This window comes from Gobius niger (assembly GCF_951799975.1).
Source record: "Gobius niger genome assembly, chromosome: 1".
In the NCBI taxonomy this organism is placed as follows: Eukaryota; Metazoa; Chordata; class Actinopteri; order Gobiiformes; family Gobiidae; genus Gobius; species Gobius niger.
This window is the reverse complement of record NC_136852.1, coordinates 43,880,492-43,903,217: the sequence shown is the minus strand read 5'-3', so window position 1 is coordinate 43,903,217 and position 22,726 is coordinate 43,880,492. Positions and strand designations below refer to the sequence as shown.

The following is a 22,726-nucleotide window of genomic DNA, read 5'->3' as shown; positions in this document are numbered from 1 at the left end:
TGAGATTAGATTTTGATTGTCTATCGAGGTAGAAGTTCATCTTTGACTCACCGACACATAAAAACACAAGACGAGGACAATACAAACATGCCCAGTAGGAAAACACATAGGAAAAAGAAACGTAGAAAAATAAAACCGAAAAAATATTACAGAACAGCCTTTTTAGGAGCTCTGTATCGCCCCCTAGAGTTCAGAAGCTCAAACTGAGGGTTGTTTGGAGGCAGGAGACCAGTGAGCGCCAGATCATCTGCGTATTTTAATCATTTTTCATCTTCTGTCCACATTTTTAGAAAAAATGCTATTCACACACGCAGGAAGAATGGCTTCATATTCTCTGTCTACTTCCTGACTGATCCTATTACATTTTACAAGACGTTATTATTTTTACATTTTCGGTACAAAACGACTCCAGCGGCGACGACGACGACGACTGCAGCAACGACCAAAGAGACCGACACAGCGACGATGACGGGCGTGAGCTTCTTCTCTGCAAAAATCAAAACATAAGAATAAAATTTAGTGACAAAGAGTGAACCGACAAAACGTAGCTTCCAATAAATCTATTTCTGGCAAAACTTTGAAACAAATAACTATATCAATCAGTTTAATCTTTAGATGTTTGGAAATGACAACACTCTGTTATTGGCCCTGTTCAGACGTCATGTTCATGAGCTCTTTCAGTCTCTAAAATGACTTAACATTTGATTTTGGATCAATGAAGTTTGTCTATTGTTGTTGATCACAAAATAAGAACAATTTAGATGTTTGAGGTGTACACTGCAAAAAGTAATTAACTAGACTAGTATAAACATCTCAATTTGAGCATAATATCCAATTTTTTGTTGTTTTGACTAGTTAAGAAGTTCTTGGGCATTTGTCCTAGATTATTTCACTTGTTCTGAGATGTTTCTGACTCGTTTCGATACATTTCGTCCTTATTTCAGGTCATTTTCTTTGCCAATAGGGTAAGAAAATTGGTCTTGTCTCATTGGCAATTTTACTTTCTTATTTCAAGCGAGATTTACCCTAGAACTGGTCTGAAATGTCCTCAAACAAGCAAAGCAAACTTGGTCCGATCAGGAAAAGTGTCTAAATGAGTGAAAACCGCTCAAAACAAGAAACATTTCCTCAATTCAAGTCACTTAAGCCAATGCTTGATATTGACTTTTTGCAGTAGATTTTGTCAGTAAAAGTTACAGGACCCAAACACATTCTGTGTTCTGTAAGTCAGTCCCGTCTCACCGTTGGAGCGGATCAGTCCGGGGTCCAGTTTGGTGATGAGGTCGTCTTTGACTCCGGACAGCTGGAACACACAGCTGTACCTGCCCCAGTCTTCAGTCGGGACAGAGGACAGGTCCAGGGACACGCTGCTCTGGAAGGTCCCGTCGTGGTTGGGCAGGATCTCTCCCACGTCCTCCTCCAGCTCCTCTCCGTCTTTAGCCCAGAACAGCATGGCTCTGTCGGGGTAGAAGCCTGTGGCGAGGCAGGTGACCGGGGACGAGGAGGACTTCTGCAGGAACCACACTAGAGGGAGCTCTGAGCACAGGACACATTGTATTAATAATAATAATGGCCCTTTTCTGCTTAGCTTCTGAGGTCTGACAGGATCATGCAGAGCAAAGGCGATGTGAGTCAAACTTCAGACACTTCACTCTAGGGCAGGGGTAGGTAAGTTTGCATTGTGGAGGGCTGAATTTCATCATTGCCTATACCAAGGGCCGAACCTCACCATAGTAGCCTAAAGGAAATCACTTTTTCTGCAAATGCCAACACAATGTTTTACATCTGTGGTTTTCAAGTGGTCTGGCTTCGGGACCCACCATTACCCGAGGATGACAAGCCGCGACCCAAATAAAACTGTCATTTGCCATATATAGTTTTCATTGCACAAGCAGTAGATGTGCTTTTAAGAGATCAACACAACCCAATAACATTAATTTTAACGGACTCCCGTGTGTTTCCATACAGTTTCAGCTTGTGACCCACTTTTGAGTCCCGACCCACCAGTTTAGAATTTCTGTTTTATATTATATCACATATTATGACCAAGTGGGATGTTCTGCCAGGAAATGTTTAAAATACTGACACTATTTCTCACATCTTTAGAGTTCTTAAACAGGTATTTCATCTCTTTCTGGCATAATACTTTTTCTCAAATTCATCTTGAGGGCCAGAGGTTCTGTGCTGGCGGGCCGGATATGGCCCCCGGGCCTGATGTTGCCCTGCTCTAGGGAATAACACTCTAGGCAAGTCACTACAGGGTTAAGTGTCTGCTCCTTGAAAACATTTTTGGATTTAAGTTGCACATATTTGAACAACTGACTTATAAAAAGATTTTAAGAAAACAATACAAGTAAAATAAAACTATTTTACCTTTCCTTGTCAGCATTTTCTCTACAGATCGTACGATCTTCTTCAGCCACACAACACAGAAGTGGATCAGTTGTTTTTTATGACGAACGCCCTCTCCAATCCTCTCCCATATCTGTTTTAGGGCGAAGGCCTGTGGTCTAGCAGCGACATATGTCTGTGTGTCCCAGTCCAAAGAAACAAAGTCTTCTCCATCAAACGCAAACTTGGAAAATCCGCTGATCTCCTCAGTGTCATTGTCCCAGTCACAGCCAACCATCCACTGCAGAACATGGAGTCCTGACACAGAAACATCTGAATCTTAAGTGTTGTTTTAGCAATTTTACTCAAGTTACAATCACGTTCACTGCTAATTGTTTGGTCCTTTGAAGCAAGATCGTACTCTCGTACCTTTGTGATCGACTAACTAATACCGACCATTGTGCGGATATTTTACAAGAAAGGAAACACTCACTGAAAATAAGACCGATTTTCATATCTTTTTGAACTAAATGCCCAAGCAGCAATGTGATTTTGACTTGGCTTTAAACCTTTTGAAGAAATGAACCCTGTTGTTTAGCAAATATTACTTATACTTAAATTTTGAACTCTTTGCACAATATTTAATAAAACATGATTATGATGATGATGCAGTTTGCACATTTAAACAGTTGTTTATCTTCAATGAAGGTTCTTGAGTCATCACCTGTACTCTGTAGTTGATGTGTGGGACGTTTCGCCTCTCATCCGAAAGGCCCAGCTCAGATCGCGGACTTAGGACCACTGGGAGGGGTTTATCTTGGCTAAGTCCCGCCCTCTATAAAGGCTTCTCTCACCCGTGGGTAAACATCTATATAGTTCTAAGTCCTAACAACCGAACTCACACCTGAGTTTTAGTCTGAACGACTCTACTCTCAACTGCTCACTTAGGGATAAGTCTATTCTGTCTGCATCTATGATTGAACCTGAGGTGTTTTCTTGGTGTTTGCCCACAGGTGAGAGTAGCCTTTAATAGAGGGGAGGGACTTAGCCATGCTAAACTCCTCCCAGTGGAAGGGGGCGCTTCGTTTTTGCTGTAAATGAAGCGCCCCCTTGCTTTGGGCAGGGCGGTCAGCGAGGGCTGATAATCACTGCTTTGCGGCTATATTATAGTCGTTGAAGTTAGAAGTCCCTGTACAACAAATCAATAGAAAGACAAAAACTACAGCTAAAAACAGACAAACCTTCTGTCAGGTTGAATGCCTCTCTTATAGCTTCAATGTTGCCTCTTTGCTGCTGCTCATCACTAATGTCCATCTGAGTGTTTCTCTCCCAGTAGTCTGGGTCCTCTTCTGTCACTCCGTTCACCCATTCCTGTTTGGGCACTGCTCTCCGGGTTTTACTGTCGTAATAATACATCTGCAGTCCATCCACCACATTGACAAGGACATACTCCGGGAACTGTGGAACTTGAGTCGAAGTTGTTCGAAAACCCACCAGAGTGTGTGTCACTGTGAACAACAGGCTTAATTAGATTTTAATAATGGCAATGTAAGTTAAGATTTTTGTATTACCAACTTGTCCCAATGAGTTAAGCATGTTCAAAATAAATACTGGTATTTACTGATACCAGTTTTGCACATTGAATGTGTTCTTATGACCTGCAGTTTGCTGGTTGGTCCTGTAGCCAATTTGATGCGCTGGGCAAGATTGGGCTGTTGTGCCCCTCAAAAACATATTTAGAAAATCCTTCATTAAAGGTAATAGTTATTTGGGCTGGGACGATCCACTTTTGTCACGATCCGATACAGTAGGTTATGACACAGTAAGTAATGTTTACCCTAAAATGTGGAAAAAATCATGTGTCCAAAGTTTCTAAACCAAATGCCATTTGACATTAATAGTGTTAAAGCCACACCGTGTAGAATTTTACCCAATAAATGAAATTGAAATACAAGCATTTATTCATGACAGATATTTTCATCATTGAGAAAATACTTCCTAAATGTACAAACAAACATGTGCCTATGATGTGAGCGGCTCACCTCTCCTCAGACATGACTGTAGCTTTACAGGGAGTCGTCTCCATGGAGATGTGACTAAAGGCAGCAGAATCTGAGATTGAAGTTTAGGTTCACATCCAAATCCGTTCTTTGGTTACCCACTGCAGAAATAGACTTTTCTGTGTTGAGCTGGTCATTAAGAGCATGTTTTATTCTAATGACAACAGTATAGTCAAAATGTTGCACAGTGTGCCTTTAACATGTTCAGATTAAAAAGTACATTAACTGTCATTAAACTGTTAACATTAAACTGTCACTAGAAAACAAAGTATCGCAGAATAAAATGCCTCCAAACACAAGTATTGAACGTATTGCAATATTTGATAAAATATATTACTTGCTGGTATTGGAATACAAAATACTGTGATCCGATCAGATATTTTGTCCCATTCCTAGTTATCATGCAGTGCTAACAGAATGTAGTATTTGTTTTTGTTTGCTTTTTTAGCACATGCAGACATGGACAAAGCCTTTTCAGAAATGTCTTGACCCAAATGGCTTTGCTATTATTCAAAGATTTCATTTTTTGCCGTACCAGTCCCTTTCGACACACTTTGGATATGGAAACCCTGTTTTATCTACTTATTATTTTCTTTATCCGAACATGTGCAATGATGAAGGACCAGGGAAGAAAAGACTGTCTCTATTGCGTTTCAATCCAAAGTCTAAAGTTATGCACATAAGGCGGCGACATTGTGGATGGTTGGGGACCATGGACCTCATAGGATTCAAAAATAAATCTCAAATCTGGTGCCCGTCCAGTAGAAGGTGCCCTTGTCAGCCTATGCCAGGGCCGGCCCTGAGCACGTGCTTTAAATTGGGTCGTGGTCTGTGCCACTAAACTGAAAGAATAAAGAAATGTAGTTTCATCTCACAGCGGGAAGCCGTTTTCAACCGCTTTGCCTCTTGTGAAATGGACGGATTGAGGACTGAGAACGGTCCTATTAAAGCCCCGATCTGACCACTGACTACTCACGATTAAAAAATATTAGATTTTCATGCTTCTCACATTAATATTTGGTCAAATGACATTATCTATTATGCACTGGTTTCATTGCTCCACATGGGTTCTGTGGACAATGATCCAGAGATTGTAAAAGTTCTTTGTTTACTTTTTTGTACACTGAAAAAAAAAAAAGTGGTCTTTACTTGAAAACATCCAGAAAACCGGATGCTTTAAAAAAGGTCTAATTAAAGTGTTTCTCAGTTTCCAGTAGTTAAATTCTATACCAGTAGTGTTGAATTGAACATTTTTGTTGATGAATACGTTTAATTATATTAAAATATAACTCTAATATCACTAACATTATATTTGAATCACTATTATTAGCATGCCAAGTTCAGTTGTAACCCAAAACATGTGCAATAGGTTATTCCTTCAGATTCCTTCACTTTACAATTCATGGAATTCAACAAAACAATTTACTCGTGTTTCTTATTTTGCTATGAGCAGTTATTGTGAGACATTATTGTTGTGCCATGAAGTTGTCTGTAAATAAAAGTTGTTTTTCTTTACAGTATTAGTAGAGTAATTACCCTCTTCATGATTTCACGCCTGTAGAATTTGCTACACAGGTCTGTGACAGCCAGAGCTCATTATAATGTGCCACTTATCACACACCTTCATCCTTTTGGCTCACAATTTACAGTAACATATTATTTTAAACTATACCATTGCACTGAACCAACTTTAGTACAATGACATGATTTACATTGCATTATTCATTCACTCCATACTATTGTAGCCACAGCTGCCCTGGGGTACGCTGACGGAAGTGAGGCAACCAGTCTGCACCATCGGCCCCTCCGACCACCACCAACCACTCACTCACTACATACGCCCAGGCTTCCTGATGTTCCCAAGCGGTCTCCCATCCAAGTCCTGCCAGGCTCTTCCCTGCTTAGCGTCTGAGATCTGACGGGATCAGGCAGAGCAAAGGCGGTGTGGCCACTAATACACATCATTCCATTGTCTGTGTGACCTATACAAGCTGTTATATAGCACAAAACATTGCTCTATAGGTTCAATGTATCAGTCTAGTGTAAAGTGCTTCCAAATTTACTGAAACAAATCAAAGTCGACATGTACTCACTTGAAGTCACTCCATTTATGAGTAGAATTAGCACAATGACAATCTTTATGTTGAACAGAGCTGCAAAACTCTATATAGAAACAACAAAAGGAGGATTTGTATTGAAAATGCAGTAGCACTTTCTGTTTTAAAGTTCAGCCTTTCTCCTGCTGTAACCAATCAGAATTCAGGACATTGTCATGTGGTTGTGGCGATGAAAATATGTAAACAAACTTGTCAGAGCACTAAATAAAACATGGGGTTGTATAGAGTTTATGTACATGAAGTCATGCAGTTGGGCTCTGATTTAAGCCTGGGTCAGTCACACTTTTGTCAGGAAGCTGAACTCTCTCCCTTTCCTTCCATCAATCGTGGTACAAAGCTTTATTTATGCGCACACTTTTCAAAGGGTAAAAGTCAGTCCCATTGTCAGTTTGTATCATTTTATTTTAAAAGTTTATCCCTCAGCAATTGGGGATGAAAATAAACCAAGTGTGTCAACCTTGTGCTTGATCAAACTGAGTCTCTTAGTTCTTTCCACGATCAACTTAAACTTTATCGTGAGCGCTCATATGGATTCACTTTGAGATTCTGGTGGATCCTTTTATCTGTAATGGGATGCAATTTCAAAATAAAACACAATTCATTTGTTTATTCAACCTTTATTTACTCAGAAAAGTCCCAAAAGATTCACATCCCACAAAGCTGCTGTTATTGTTACTGTTGTTACTGTTTGTGTCACTGACATTTTGATCAATAAATAAGACACAACCTCACGGAAAAACAAAACAGTCAATAATCTGTTACAGCTTCTGCATTTGACATTTTCCAAACAAGATCAAGAAAAAAATGGTACAAACAAAAATATAAATTCAACATTTTCAAAACAAACTATTTACACAACAGCAGGGCCCTGGACAGAGGCAAAGCAGGCGGCCAACAAGGGTGACTTTTGATGGAGAGGATGAAAAACTGCACTTAAAGGTCCACGTGTCCTGAATCTACAACTTTAGCTCATAACTTTGGAACGGAAAGGACCAAGGCCGTGGGAACCCAGGGTGCTGAGGGCGCTGCAGCACCCCCTGGTGGATAGTTTGTGAACTGCAGGCAATATTAACCCCTTAACTCCCACCTGACCCGAGCACATTTTCTCCAGCTTTACCCCAGTCCAAAAGCTTCTGGAAAAAAGGTGTGAAAATAGCAACAAAATTGAGACGAAAACAAGGATGAAAATGTGAAAAAAGTGAGAAAACATTGACGAAAAAGTGACAAAAAATTTACAAAAATGGACAAAAAATTGACAAAAAAGTAAGAAAAATTTGACGAAAAATTGCGAATAATTTGACCAAAAAAGTCACGAAAATTTGACAAAAATGAGACGACTGCCCAACAACAAAAGTGATGAAAAAAATCTGATGATGTGAGGAAAAAGATCAATTTAGTTTTGTAGATCTTAGCTTTCAAATGAGGTGTTACACTGGCCTACAGGATTTGGGTAAAGCTGAACTGGAGAACTGGGAGTTAAGAGGTTAATAAATAGGATTTATGCACAGAAAAAGTATTTGGGGGGTAAATTTTGTCCCTCAGCGCCCCCTAACTAAAATATCTTCCCACGGCTCTGGAAAGGACAGAAGCTGAGGTTTTGGGTGAGTTCAAATGAGCCTCTCATGTGCAGTAATGTTAAGTTGAATATCTGTGAGTATTGGGCATAGGCAAACCAGGCCTATGTTTGTCGTTGTCCAAGATTAGGGTCAAAGCCCAATCTTGCATCGTCACCAAATTGTCTGTGTCCCTGAACAACGGGAAATAAAACTATGACAATCGACCACAAAAGTAAAGACCATTTACTTAGTTACAAATCACTCGATAAAAAAGCTGGTTCATCTTCATAAAATGCCATTCATGAAGATTATTACACAGTAATCCATGTCAAGATCAATAAAACAAACGCCACAATTATCCCCCGATAGAATCTGCTCAGTAAAAGGAGTAAAACAGAAGAGCTGCTTCATCCAGAACAACAAATCTGTGAAAACAAAAGAAACAATTACTACATTTTGACTTTATATTTTCTTATTTCCTCTTTCACTACATCCATACGTCTCCTCTTTGCTCTTCCTCTATATGAGCTGACAGCACCTCTCTGTTACCACATCACTGTGTTCTGACCTTTTATAAGACGTTATTGTTGTGAAATCTTCTGTACAAGACGATTCCAACAGCAGCAGCAACGACCAAACCCAGAGCCGACAGAACAGCCGCGATGATGATGGAGGAGTTCAGCTTTTTCTCTGTGAAACAAAACTATTATTATTATTAGCCTGATCATTAACTCTGTTCCTTTCAAAAGCAGAAGAGTCTGGGATCCACAGTAATCCACTTCTCCCACATATTTGTATCAAACTAATCAGATTTATTTGTCGTGCGTCCCATCACCTGCTCCTCCGACTTCAGAATCTAACACAGACAGAGGTCAGTCCCGTCTCACCGTTGGAGCGGATCAGTCTGAGGTCCAGTTTGGTGATGAGGTCGTCTTTGACTCCGGACAGCTGGAACACACAGCTGTACCTGCCCCAGTCTTCAGTCGGGACAGAGGACAGGTCCAGGGACACGCTGCTCTGGAAGGTCCCGTCGTGGTTGGGCAGGATCTCTCCCACGTCCTCCAGCAGCTCCTCTCCGTCTTTAGCCCAGAACAGCATGGCTCTGTCGGGGTAGAAGCCTGTGGCGAGGCAGGTGACCGGGGACGAGGAGGACTTCTGCAGGAACCACACTAGAGGGAGCTCTGAGCACAGGACACATGGACAGGACGTTACTGAACACTTTAGGGTCAGATCTTTAAAAATACTGAAAAAGTCAATACAATATCAAATCAACCAATGTGACAGTGTTGTAGATAGATTTGTTTTTGTGAGATTGTAAAATTGATCATGATAATGAAGAAACAGTGAAGCCAAACTTGAAGCACAATCTTTGGTTCTATTTTATTTATTTATTTTTTTCATTTAAATGGGTAAAAAATAAATAAGCAACTTTAAACAACTTTACACAACTATCTTACCTTTCCTCTTCAGACTTTTCTCTCCAAGTCTCACGTACTTCTTCAGATATTCTCCACAGCGATGGATCAGCTCATGTTTCACTCGAGCAGCTTCTCCAATCTTCTCCCACCTCAGTTTAGTGACAAAGGCCTCTGATTTAGCAGCGACCCACGTCTGTGTCGCCCAGTCCAACGAAAGGAAGTCTTCTCCATCAAAGGCGTATTGATAATATCCTCTGATCTCATCGGTCTCATCGTCCCATTCACAACCAGCCATCCTCTGCCAAATATGGAGTCCTGACACAGAAACATCAGAATTAGAACTGCACTTGTTTTGAAAGTTATTAAACAAATATAGATCTATGTGTTTTTGTTGATATGATGATAGTTTTTTGTTAATGTATATTTCCAGTAAGAACTTTAGATCAATCAAAGTAAATATCAGACAAACCTTCAGTTTTGTTGAGTCTCAGTCTGACAATCTCAGTGTTGCCTTTATTCACCTGCTCATTACCAATATCATCCTGAGTGTTTTTCTCCCAGAACTCTGGATCCTCCTCTGTCAGTCTGTTCATCCACTCCTGTTTGGGCTCCGCTCTCCTGGTTTTACTGTCGTAGTGATAAACTGTGAGTCCATTCACCACTTCAACAATGACAAACTCTGGGAAGTTTGGGACTTGAGTCGAAGAAGTGGAGAAATCCATCAAAGTGTGAATCACTGTGAACAACAGGTTTATTTAGTTTTTCTTTATGACAATTTTCACTCAATATGTTAAATTCAACAAAACAAATCATTAAACAAATGCCTGATTATGTTATTTATAAATCATTCTAGTTAACAGTGAAAGTGCCTTATGCCATAAAGTAAATACATAAATGTTTTATGAGCAAATACAACATGTTACAAAACCTGAATAACGTGAAGTCAAATGAACTGACAACAATACAACATTTAATGTCACTTTCCTTTTTGTAAACATTAGCTCCACTTCCGCTTTAGCCTGTAACAAATGAAAAGTCCAAATGTTCTCACTTGATGTGGCTCCATTCATGAGTGTCCCCGAGAGAATGAGCACAAAGCAAATGTTCACGGTGAACATCGCTGCAAAAGTCTCCGTAAAGACCTGACAAAACTCTGGGCTCGAAATGTTTGGAGGCTGTTTCAGACGCGACGCACTTTATACAAAACAGACAGTTGCACTTTCAGTTTGAGAGTCCCGCCCCTTTTCTTTTTTGAACCAATCAGATCGCGTCTCCAGGCAGAACAGACTCACGCGGGGTTGTATCAGTGGAGAAATAATTTGTAAAGCGTCTTTGAATATTATTATTATTATTATTATTATTATTATTATTATTATTATTATTATTATTATTATTATTATTATTATTATTATTATTATTATTATTATTATTATTATTATTATTGTTTTATTACTATTATTATTATTAAATCTGCAATAATCTCTTTAATTATGTCACTGAATAATCTGTCTCCATAGATTTAAATGGTAAATTGTAACTTCAAAGTCAGTTTTTTTGTGTTTTGATATTTGGCTTCATTTCACTAATTTGATTTTAATCAACTTAAATGTCAGAAATGTAAAAACAAACATTGTGTCAGATTCATCTTCTGTCTCGACCCACTTTGGGAACCTCTGTCCTGGATGACTGAGAGTTTACATGTTACGACCTTAAATGTCAACAAAATGAAACCTCTCACCCGCACTTTAACAGAGCGCATCATCTGAAAGCTGAGTTTACCGCCTACAGGCCAGAGCAAGGGCTCATTTGAAAGCTAAGAACCACAAAAGTGAATTTTTGCTGCGTTGTCGTCACGTTTTTGATGCATTTTTGTTTTGTTTTTCTGTCGGTTTCTCCATCACCTTTTCCCCCCTTGCTTTTCGGTGCTTTTATGTCATGTTTTCACTGTGTTTTTGTCCCTTTTTGTTGCCTTTTGAACATTACACATTACAACACATGAGGACAGGCCTGTGACGCTAAAGGTTTTAAATAAAGCCGTCGCTCTTTCGTCCCAAACTCCATCAGTTCCTCGTTTGTGTCGTGTCTGTGATTTTCTCTTCTCCTTCAGCTTCTCCTGACCTTGTGCTTTAGTGACACTGATGAACGTGAGAAGCTCTAATTCCAGCTGACTGCTTTGTAAAGAGCGTGTGGTGGGAGTGTGAGTGTCCTCTCTGTGTCACTGTGGCAGAGTGGTTAGCCTCAGGGTTAATGATGCTCACACAGACTCCACGCTCTTTCTCTTCGTAGCGTCATGTTTAAAGCTTCTTTAACTCCTTCGCTTTGGCTTCACACAGTAAAGTCTGAAGTTATGTCCCGGTCACTTGATACAGGGAGGTGTCTCTTATTTTGATGTTGATTTAAGCCGCGAACAGCCCCATGTCCCGCCTCCTTCTCAAACACCTCAACAGCAGCCGAACAAACAAACTTTGATCTGGGTTTGAAAGATCGTTTTATTGGAGACTCGAGGACAAACTGTGTCTCCATCATTCTGAACAAAAAGCCAATAATCGATCAATAAAAATAATAGGAAACAATGATTTGAACAACTTTCTACTTTCATTCAGAGCTGAAGAAACACAAAAAATGCTTCAACACGATGTAAACTTTGCACCAAACACCAACGTTTATATCGACAAAACCAAATCTCTTGTAACATTTTGTGTAACGGGAAAGCCCAGGTTCAAGTCATGTTTGTTCAGTTTCATCCAAGAACAAGAAAAACAGAATCAAAATATGACGAAAGGTTTTCTTTTTTTAACTGTTGCACAAACTGGAATATTAGTGAGTAAGAAGTAGAAACTCATAGATGGAGGAGAAAAAAAACATTTAACCTGTTAAAGTTTGTCTAAGTTTTACTTAAAGAGCCTGATATTGCAGAGATATTATCCACAGACCAGGGTATCGGCATTTTCATCTTCCATCTAGTTTTTTTTTTTTTTTTTTACTTTCTTTAAACAAATAAAAAAAATGCTATTTCACTCTCAACAATAATAGCTTCATGTTCTTTTGCTTTGCGCTCGACCGGAAGTGTCAAGACAACAACGGAAGTGCAGAGACAAAGCAAAAAGTGGCAAAAGTGGGCGGGGCGGAATAAGGTGAATATTGTAAACGCAGACATTTGTGGGGAAAACGGTGTGCATCTCATTTTGAAGCATCTGTATCAATGTCATGAGCTTGCGGACGAGGTTTTTTTGCATTTGTGAAAGTGACCCGGAAAAGCGAATTCAAGAATATTTTTATTTTGTGGCTTCCTCTTTCATTGTCTGCAATACAATTAAAATAATAACAATCAGGTATAGAGTCTTTATGTACATGTGTTTGGGTAACTGAGTGCTACCCACCTGTGCGAGGGGCCAATTTGTTTTATTCATGTGTTGTTGTGTTTTAATGACATTTTTAAAGATGACTGTACTTTTGCATGTGATCATTTGTAACAAACGTACTTGTTTTTTGTGGAATTTTGTCATATTGTTGTTTCCCGTTGTGCAGGGCCAGCCCCAGACAATTTGGTGCCCAATGCAAGACTCGGGTTTCACTCCCCTAATCTAGGACAAAGACAAACATAGGCCGGGTTTGCCTATGCACAATATTCATAGATATGACACTTATTATTACTGTACACAAGAGGCGTAGGAGGACCAGGGAGGGCTGTTTTGAACTCACAAAAACGTCAGCTTCTATTCTTTTCGCTCCAAAGCAATGTGCAAAAGTCTGTGATTTTGTAGGTAGCAAGGGCAAGGGGAAAACATGAGGTGAAATTTGTTATTCTCTCCTGTTGGTGGCTGTTTTGTCTCTGCCCAGGGCCCTGCTGTTATGTAAATAGTTTGGTTTGAGATATGTAACTTTTTATTCAAGCTTTTATTGATAATGCCTTTTTTCCCCTTGATTTTATCAAACAAAGACGCTGTAATCGATTCTTTACCGTTTTGCTTTGCCGTGAGGTTGGGCCTTATTATTTATTGATCAAAATGTCAGTTGCACAAAGAGTAACAACAGTAATAATTATCTTTGCGGGAAGTGAATGTTATATTGTGGGACTTTTTAGGGTAAATAAAGTTGGAATAAACAAATAAATGGTATTTTATTTTTTAAATCAAGTTGTTGCTTGACATTGCATCGTATGACAGGCCAATCAATTAATCTGAATTTTGAACGTAAACTACATGAGTTATAGAGTTCGGGAAAGTCCACAGTTACCATGGAGATCCGCCATCTTTGCAGCTGTCAGCATACATTTCCATAGACTGACATTAGCTAAAAACAGCATGAAAAGTGGAGAAAAAAGCCGTGGATCAGCTCCGTTAGCTGCTGAGGTACTGCTGGTAAATACATCTAACACACTGTGGTGTCCAAGTGTTTTAATGTGAACAATAACTCCAGTATTTTCACTTTTAAAATCTCCATTAATTTACAATTGCTGCTAATCCCATAATGCTTAGCGATATGACGTCACATTCCCGAACTCTATACCGATTTGAATAGGTCGCGGCACAGGGTCTGTTGTTGCCCATTGCTTTAGACTTAAAGCAGTACTAAGTAACTCCTCCCCCTAGAGGCCATAAGCGCAACTGCAGGTGTAGCAGCAAGTTACGATTTTTTAACTTATTAAATGTCTTGGAGAGTAAATACTACACTGACAGGAAAGGCAAAGGGAGAGAGGGTTACTGTGCATCCAATTATACAATGGAATTATTTTTTTTCACTCAAACTTGGCTGTAAATACTGTTTAAAGTGACGTTAGCCCGCAGTTAGCTTTGCCCGTTAGCATGTTAGCTTCTTCTTCGTGATTCCATTAGTGTGTATTGCTTTCTCCACACCGGGGGCAGTCAAGTTGCAAACATGGTTTTCTGCCCAGAGACACCGGGGGGAGATGAAAGACCCTCCAATCATCCCATAAACACTTGTATTACCCCCACAGGGACTACGGAAAGGATTTATTAAGGTAAACACGTTACTTAGTACTGCTTTAATTGTATGAAGCCAAAGCAAAGGAGCGCGTCACACAAGAAGCTTTAAATGTGACGCTACGAAGAGAAAGAGCGTCTAAAACGTGTCTATATTACGCAGTGTAGACTGACAGGCAGGAGACAGCGACAGCACAAGCACGTGCTTTATTCAGTAGGCTATCAATGCATGTTTACTGTCTATTGCCATTTAAATCATATACTAATGTTTTCAGATGAAAACAGGCAGGGGCGGACTGGCCATATGTCCATTCTGGAAGAGCACAGAAGGGCCACTGGCTCTAGGGCCACCGGTCTGGCCTCTCACTTTATACCTTACTCTTACCCTCGGGCGTAACCGAGCTTTACCCAAATCTAAAAGCTTAAAAGAAAAGCATCCAAAAACAAAAATGTGCTGGATAAGCAACAAAAAAGTGACCAAAAAGTTACAAAAACACAACAAAATGTGACGAAAACGTGACGACAAAGCAATGAAAAAAGCGATGAAAAAACAACAAGAACATGAAATTAAAAAAAAAAAACAAGACAAAAACACAACGAAAAAGTGACAAAAAAGTGACGAAAACACGCCAAAAAGCCACAAAAAAGTAATAAAAAAGCAGCAAAAACATGACAAAAATGCAGCGACAACGTGACAAAAGCTTTCAAATGAGGCGTTACAGTGTTGCTCTCCAGTCAAGAAGATTTATAATAAAACCTTCAGAATCACTGCACGTTTACTGTACAGTGCTAATGTATTGTAATATAGGCCTATACTAAATGAGTATATATAAGCTCCGCAGTTTATGCATAGAAATGACTAAAATGTAATACAGTTTGTGGATTCATGGAAAGAAGCAAGTTCAAATGTTAGTATTAATCTTTTGACATGAGGTAACAACATGTTTGGGTAAACTGTTTTGTTTTTATCGCAAATTTTGTACATTTTATTTTTGCAGTAGTATAATAAACAATCAGGCAAGGACACTGAACCAATAAAACCCTTTTTGTATAAAACTTATATCACATGACTGGAAAAAACTGGTGTCTATGTGTTACTTTACTGCAGGCAAATGCTTTTTGAGAAAGCTTTGAAGTTACAATTTCCCAAAGTGAACAATTAGAGATGATCATGTAGATGGGTCTAGATGTTTCTAGGTGACCGGTCAATTTACTTTGAATGTGGTGGATCAGTTAATGACTCCAGATTTCCCGCTTCTGTACAATTTGCAGTTCCAACCTTCTTATCTCTTTCACAAAGTGCCAAAGTTTTGAAACGAGGCTGTTTAACGATCGTATGTACAAACCTGCCATCTGCTGGACATTTCTATTAACTGTAGGTACAGTAAATTATGGCAATAGTTAGTTAAATACAGGGGCGGACTGGCCATATGTCCATTCTGGAAGAGCACAGAAGGGTCACCGGCTCTAGGGCCACCGGTCTGGGCTCTCACTTTACCTTGCCCTTACCCCCGGGCGAAACCGAGCTTTACCCAAATCTAAAAGCTTAACCTCTTAACCCCCGCCTGAACTGAGAGGATCTTTTTCCTCACGTCATCAGATTTTTTTCCCATCATTTTTTTGTTGGATATTCAACTCATTTTTGTAACTTTTTTGTCATTTTTTCGTCATTTTTTTTTTTATCAGATTTTTGTCACATTTTTTGGTTATTTTTTGGTCAAATTTTTGTAATTTTTTTGTCAAATTTTTATCACATTTTTGTCTTTTTTTGTCACATTGTGAAACATTTTTGTCGATTTTTTGGTCATTTTTTGTCACATTTCTGTCATTTTTTCATCAATTTTTTATCAATTTTTTGTCACATTTTTGTCATTTTTATGTATTTTTTTTGTCAATTTTTTGTCTTTTTTTCGTACATTTTTCAGCAATTTCTTGTGACATTTTTGCCACTTTTTCATACATTTTTTGTCACTTTTTCATCCACTTTTTCATAAATTTTTCGTCACTTTTTCGTCAATGTTTTCTGACTTTTTTTGTCCCATTTCCATCATTGTTTTCCTCTCAGTTTTGTCGCTATTTTCAAAGCTTGTTTCCAGAAGCTTTTGGACTGGGGTAAAGCCAAACTGGAGAAAATGTGCTCGGTTCAGGTGGGAGTTAAGGGGTTAAAAGAATATCATCCAAAAACAAAAATGTGCTGGATAAGCAACAAAAAAGTGACAAAAACACAACAAAATGTGACGAAAACGTGACGACAAAGCAATGAAAAAAGAGATGAAAAACAACAATAACATGAAACCCCCCCCCCCCAAAAAACAAGAGACGAAAACGCACCAAAAAGCCACAAAAAAGTAATGAACAAAAACATGACAAAAATGCAGCGACAACGTGACAAAAAGTTACCATCACTCTTCTAGATTTTAGCTTTCAAATGAGACGTTACAGTGTTGCTCTCCAGTCAAGAAGCCTTTTGATTTGGGCAAAGCCGAACTGGAGAAAATGCTCTCGATTAAGGCGGGGGGTGAGAGGTTAACATATGTATTTGTGGAAGTGTCTCATTTACGCTAATTTGGGCCAGGCTGACCAGAGTCCAGGGCTGTTTTTCAGTCCCGGTCCGCCCCTGGTTAAATATTGAAAGAGATAATGCCCTGTCCCTTGTGTGAGATTAGTTTTGTTCAGTTTCCCCAAAGTCTTATTGTTGATCATTCAAGACTGTGTCCTAAAACGTACCCATTTCCACCCACGAGTTTGACCTGTTTATGTGATTATCAAACCACTTTTTTAGTTCTAGCCTAGTGAATCTGTAGTATCATTATAAGTAGATGCTTCAAGAAATCATATTTTTTTATTTCCTCATACTGTTTGCTTTGGGAGTGGCTCTCCATTCATCGTCTGCCAGTTTTTTCACGAGGTGCGTGTTTAAATATTGTGTCATCGTCAGCACAGGTTTTCCCGAGTGAAAGCCGATGTTCCACTCGAGCAGCACATCCACTCCTCTCCCATTTCAGTTTAGTGACAAAGGCCTGTGATTTAGCAGCGACCCACGTCTGTGTCGCCCAGTCCAACGAAATGAAGTCTTCGTGCTGGGTCAAAATCCAGATCGTGATGCCTTTACATTATTTCCAGAGTGTGATCCCTCCTCTATTGTGTACTTTTTACTTAAAGTTGTATAGCTGCAGTTGTGAAATTTGCCTATGTTGTTTGTTCTATACCAAACTTTGTACACGTACCACACAGAAATAATAATATAAGACATTATTTTAGCGTTCGTTGATGTTGTCATTGTTCTGTGTCCTGGGAACCACACTCAAACTCAGCGAGTTCAGTAAAATACCTTGCAATGACTTTGAGCAGATCCAAAGTATTGCACTGAACTGGAGTCACCCTGACTTATTATACAGTTTATACGACATAGTTATTATTTTTTTAACTTTCTGTACAGGAGGACTCCAGTGACAATTACAACAGCAGCGGAGGCCAGAGAAACCAACACAACATAGATGACGGGCATGATCTTCTTCTCTGTAAAACACACAAAATGGAATAGTAATCAGTATACAGATTTGTACTCTTATATGTTGGCTCACTGCTGTAACAAAAGTCTGAACAAGCAAAGTCTATTTGCTTTATACTCGTGCTTTTGTTGTTCTAATGAGCTACTGTGACCAAGAAGTTGTTCTCATGGATCAGTGAACTCTATTTTACGCATGAATACAAAACAAAGTATATTTTCCAATTGTTTCAAAAGAGAAGTCAGTCTAACCGTTGGTGCGGATCAGTCTGGGGTCCAGTTTGGTGATGAGGTCGTCTTTGACTCCGGACAGCTGGAACACACAGCTGTACCTGCCCCAGTCTTCAGTCGGGACAGAGGACAGGTCCAGGGACACGCTGCACTGGAAGGTCCCGTCGTTGTTGGGCAGGATCTCCACAGGGTCTTCCTCCAGCTCCTCTCCGTCTTTAGCCCAATACATCATGGCTTTGTCGGGGTAGAAGCCTGTGGCGAGGCAGGTGACCGGGGACGAGGAGGACTTCTGAAGGAACCACACTAGAGGGAGCTCTGAGGGCGCGACAAGAAACAGCACGTTACAGACGACGAGACTCTTAATGAAATGAATGCAAACATCGAAGCAGTGCTTTTACACATATTTGAGGACACTCTATCCTGGAGTCAGGATATAACAGTCAAGTATATCTTAAGGCAAATATTTTTTTTAACACCATGATACTGATGTGTTAAATGTCTTGGGTGTGACCATTTTTTAAACAAGGAAATGCTTTTTTATAAAATAGTCATAATATAAACATCCTACCTGTCTTCTTCAGAGCTTCTTCTCCTAATTGCACCAACCTCTTCAAATTCTCAACACAAACGTAGGTCATCTGGTCTTTCACTTGAACAGCTAATCCAATCCTCTGCCATTTCAGTTTAGTGGCAAAAGCCTGTGACTTAGCAGCGACCCACGTCTGTGTGTCCCAGTCCAACGAAATAAAGTCTTCTCCATCAAACGCAAACTGGAAATATCCTCTGACCTCACCAGTCACATCGTCCCATCCACAACCAGCCATCCTCTGCCAAATATGGAGTCCTAACACAGAAACAAGTCCATTAGAGCTTAGGCAGTACATTTGCTAGAGTGTTAATTCCTTTAACCTAAACAAACAGATTCTACATTTTTGTTATATTTCATTTTTTGTTGTCCATTGGAGCACTTGAGGCAGTGACCCCCAAACTAAAAGAGTACCTAGCAGATCCAAGTAAAAGATCCAGCAAAGTAATGGCACTCTGGAAAGATCCCTCAAGCTCCCAGGCCTCTGGTAGAGGGCTCAAGCTTGGAGATATCTAATGCAAATGCCTAAATGCTTTCAAATATATAGCTGGGTAACACTTAGATTAAATTTATTTGAAGTGCAGTAGTTTTCTTTTTCACACCAAGTACCACTTTGTTGATACATTTGTCGAACAATGAACAATGCTCATTCACTGACCTACATTTTTAGTACAGTAAAGCAGTTATTTATCATCTGACAGTGAGTATATGCTACAAAATGTGATAATTTTGAAATACTTCATTTAAACGCTGTGAAATAAACATTAAATAAGAGTAGACCAAGGACAGAACCTTGAGGCACACCTTATTGTATATGTATCAGATTTCCAAACACCAATTGACAAAAAATAACCTCTGTCACTGGCTATGTTTACATGGTGGGAAAAAAATTGATAACTGGAGAAGTCAGATAACCCAACAATCAGATCTGATGCGTTTACATTCTCTTCAGAAATTGGAGAATCTAAATCTCCGGGTTCTACAAGAGCCAGTGCAGATTTGGATTTTTAGAGCAACTGACTTGTCTCCTCCCCTCTCTTCAATACAAGCGGTTGGCCGTGGTAGGCATTTTACGTTTTCATATTTGATAAACATTTTATTAAAATCCTATGATCGGCAAAAACAATGTCCATAAAAAGGGGATTGCTTCTCTTGCGCTGTAACAGATCTATCATTGTATAAAACCGAGTTAAAGACCTGGATGCATCAGCTGTTGCCTCCCATTCACCAAAACATCTGGCGAAAATTGCGGAAGTGAACAATAACAGCGATCGCTCGTATTAGGCCCATCTGCAGAACCAGGTGGAGAATAATTGCTCCTCTGTATTTGGACTTGGAGTTAAAACTGCTGTCCATGTGGCAACAGCTTCTTGTGCTTGGCCTATAGCGACTACAAGGTCTAGGGTTCAAATCTGGTTCACTGTTTATTGTTCTCTGAAGTAATTCAATAAATGAAAACACAAATAGCACACACTGTGCTTTAACTTCTATTAAAATGTAAGGGTGAGGAGAGTGGAGGAACAATTCAGTAATAATCACAACTCAATGTTTTGCATATGTGCAGCAGCCTAAACCACTCGACTGTCAGCAGCACACTGAACCTACTCTACAAACTAATTTGAGATTTATTTCATGGATAACTTTTGTGATCATTTATTTATTTATTTTTTAAAACCACTGAGGGACAACCTAGACCAGGTCAAAATAGTGGTTAAATACAAAAATAGTATAAGCATAAACAGAATTAAACACTACGAGATTGCACAAGTTCACTGCTCAGTATCAGCATGGTAAATGTGATAGAAGTAGCATTGTATCTAAAAGTGTAACAACATTGTAATTATGAAGTTCACACGCAGGACATGCAACAAATTTAGTTAATGGCATTTTGATTACCTATTAGCCTCACCCTGACTCAATGTGAAGTTACCAAGAAACAGCGCTCCAGAATACATTGTTGTTGAAAGTTATCAGACTATTCCAAACCTATTATATTGTTATTACTGAGCTCTAAAGTGCAGCCTGACTGTACTTTTACTGAGATCAGCAGCAATACAAAATAAATATAGTAATCTTAACCTTCAGACTGGTTGAATCTCTGTTTTACGATATCAAGGTGGCCTCTTTCCACCTGCTCATCGGCCATGTCTCTCTGGGTGTTCCACTCCCAGAAATGTGGGTCCACCTGGGTCACTCTGTTCATCCACTCCTGTTTAGGCACCGCCTTCCTCGTTTTACTGTCGTACTGATAAGTTGGAAGTCCATTCAGAATGCCGACAATCATAAACTCCGGGAAGTTTGGGACTTGAGAGGAAGATGTGTAGAAGGCACTCAGAGTGTGGGTCACTGTGAACAACAGGTTTAAGAAAAGGTAAAACTTATGTATATACTGGTGTACAAAGTTAACAAATCTAATATTAGCCCAAGCGAAATTATAATTAGGAACATACCGTAACTACGCATCTTCATTTGTTGGACTGTGAATCCGGCTTTGACCGAGTAACTACTTCCTAATGCTGGACCTTTGTGATGTAGATGCAAGAAGTGATTTTCTTTCTTTCTTTCTTTCTTTCTTTCTTTCTTTCTTTCTTTCTTTCTTTCTTTCTTTCTTTCTTTCTTTCTTTCTTTCTTTCTTTCTTTCATGCATGTTTGGTAATGCTATATATTCAAGAGCTTTTAATGCCCCCCAACTAATTTCATGATCTTGTCCAGTCAGCTTCATTCTGATCACTACATCTAATTGCCCCTGTATGCATAAAAAACACACTGCGTTCGTTCTTTGGGCTAATTTTCAACAGTTTTCTCATCACTTGCGTGTACAAACTTGATCCTGGCCCGAGAGAGGACCTTTGTACATGTTTTTAAGTGGTAGGGAGCGAGACGAAACCTTCAGTATCTCGCAGTCTCCCACTGGGTACTAAACTTACCCAGCCTGGCTAAATTTCCCAGTATTGCAGCATGACCCGTGATGTTGTTCCTGTGAGGCAAGAGCACCAAATGTTGTGCCGAAGTGCTTCCTCTGCTGCTGCGTTTAAACTATGTATCTCTTTGCCAAATCAGGATGGGAGTTCAGCCAAATATTGAGCGGGTCCTGTCTCCTCTCCTGAGACTCATAACTTTGTTGGGAGCAGGACATTGCTAGCTTTTGCTGCCCTGCTATGACTGCGGACGGTCAAACATGGAGTTTTCAGTTCCCCTTCCATGATGCTTAATTCTTTTTTCTTGATAACCCACAGCAAAATGGTCCAGCATTAGGAGCAAGTACATATACAACATACAATCTACGTGATAGCTTTTAGGTGAGTTGACTGAAAACATGTCAGTGATGTTATTTTATGTAAACATACACATTAGGCTCACACACTTAACTGTAACAAACCAATGATGACATGTACTCACTTGATGTCACCCCAGTTACGAGTATCCCCGTGAGAATTATCACTACAGAGCAAATCCTGTGGTCTTGCATGTTGAACACAGCTGGCAAAACTCTGTAGAGACACAGAAGAGCGTCAAGGCCGTCAGTCGGTGACGCATTTTATGTCAAAATACACACTGGTACTTTCAGTTTTAAAGCACAGCCTTTTCCCCCTGTTTGACCAATCAGAATGAAGGAAAACACGGTCAAGAGTCAGTAGTATCCAGGGAGAACCCCCTCATGTGGGTGTGCTGAAAACCATGTGAGTTTTGTTAGTCATTTGAACTTTCCCTCTTTGCTTTCCTCCCTCTGTTTCCATCTATATTCACAAACTGTAGCTACTCCAGCCCCTCACACCTCTCAAAATGTGTATATATTTGTGAGTAACATCATTTAACCCCTTAACTCCCACCTGAACCAAATGCATTCTCTCCTCTTTGCCATTGTCGTCACCTTATGTGTTTTTGTCACTTTTTTATGGCACTTTTGTTACTTTCTTTTGTTACTTTTTTGATGCACTTTTGTCACATTTTTTGCTGGATTTTGGTCTTTTTTTTT

The 22,726-nt window shown here is 39.5% G+C and overlaps 2 protein-coding genes across 4 annotated transcripts in view; both read right to left on the bottom strand.

The window, feature by feature from the left end:
- LOC306972082 (class I histocompatibility antigen, F10 alpha chain-like) overlaps window positions 1-22,280 on the bottom strand; it is a 47,033-nt gene extending 24,753 nt beyond the window's left edge. Inside the window, exons 1-6 of one of the 3 annotated variants that reach the window (XM_079568543.1) lie at window positions 22,150-22,280; window positions 20,830-21,096; window positions 18,733-19,008; window positions 18,186-18,479; window positions 8,633-8,754; window positions 8,412-8,489 (exon numbers count right to left, since the gene is read on the bottom strand). In XM_079568543.1, coding sequence (XP_079424669.1) covers window positions 8,636-8,754; window positions 18,186-18,479; window positions 18,733-19,008; window positions 20,830-21,096; window positions 22,150-22,219 — 1,026 coding nt within the window. In that variant the 5' untranslated portion in view covers window positions 22,220-22,280 and the 3' untranslated portion in view covers window positions 8,412-8,489; window positions 8,633-8,635. Of the gene's footprint in view, window positions 1-8,411; window positions 8,490-8,632; window positions 8,755-17,663; window positions 17,945-18,185; window positions 18,480-18,732; window positions 19,009-20,829; window positions 21,097-22,149 lie in introns of those variants that run through there. The other 2 variants (XM_079568544.1, XM_079568542.1) reach the window with 2 other exon arrangements.
- Window positions 8,914-10,600, bottom strand: LOC306974380 (class I histocompatibility antigen, F10 alpha chain-like; the record flags this gene model as incomplete). Its single annotated transcript, XM_079571592.1, has 4 exons — window positions 8,914-9,245; window positions 9,522-9,797; window positions 9,952-10,218; window positions 10,534-10,600. The coding sequence occupies 4 exons, from the start codon at window positions 10,598-10,600 to the stop codon at window positions 8,914-8,916; spliced, it is 942 nt and encodes a 313-aa protein (XP_079427718.1).
- Window positions 22,281-22,726: the final 446 nt, after the last annotated feature.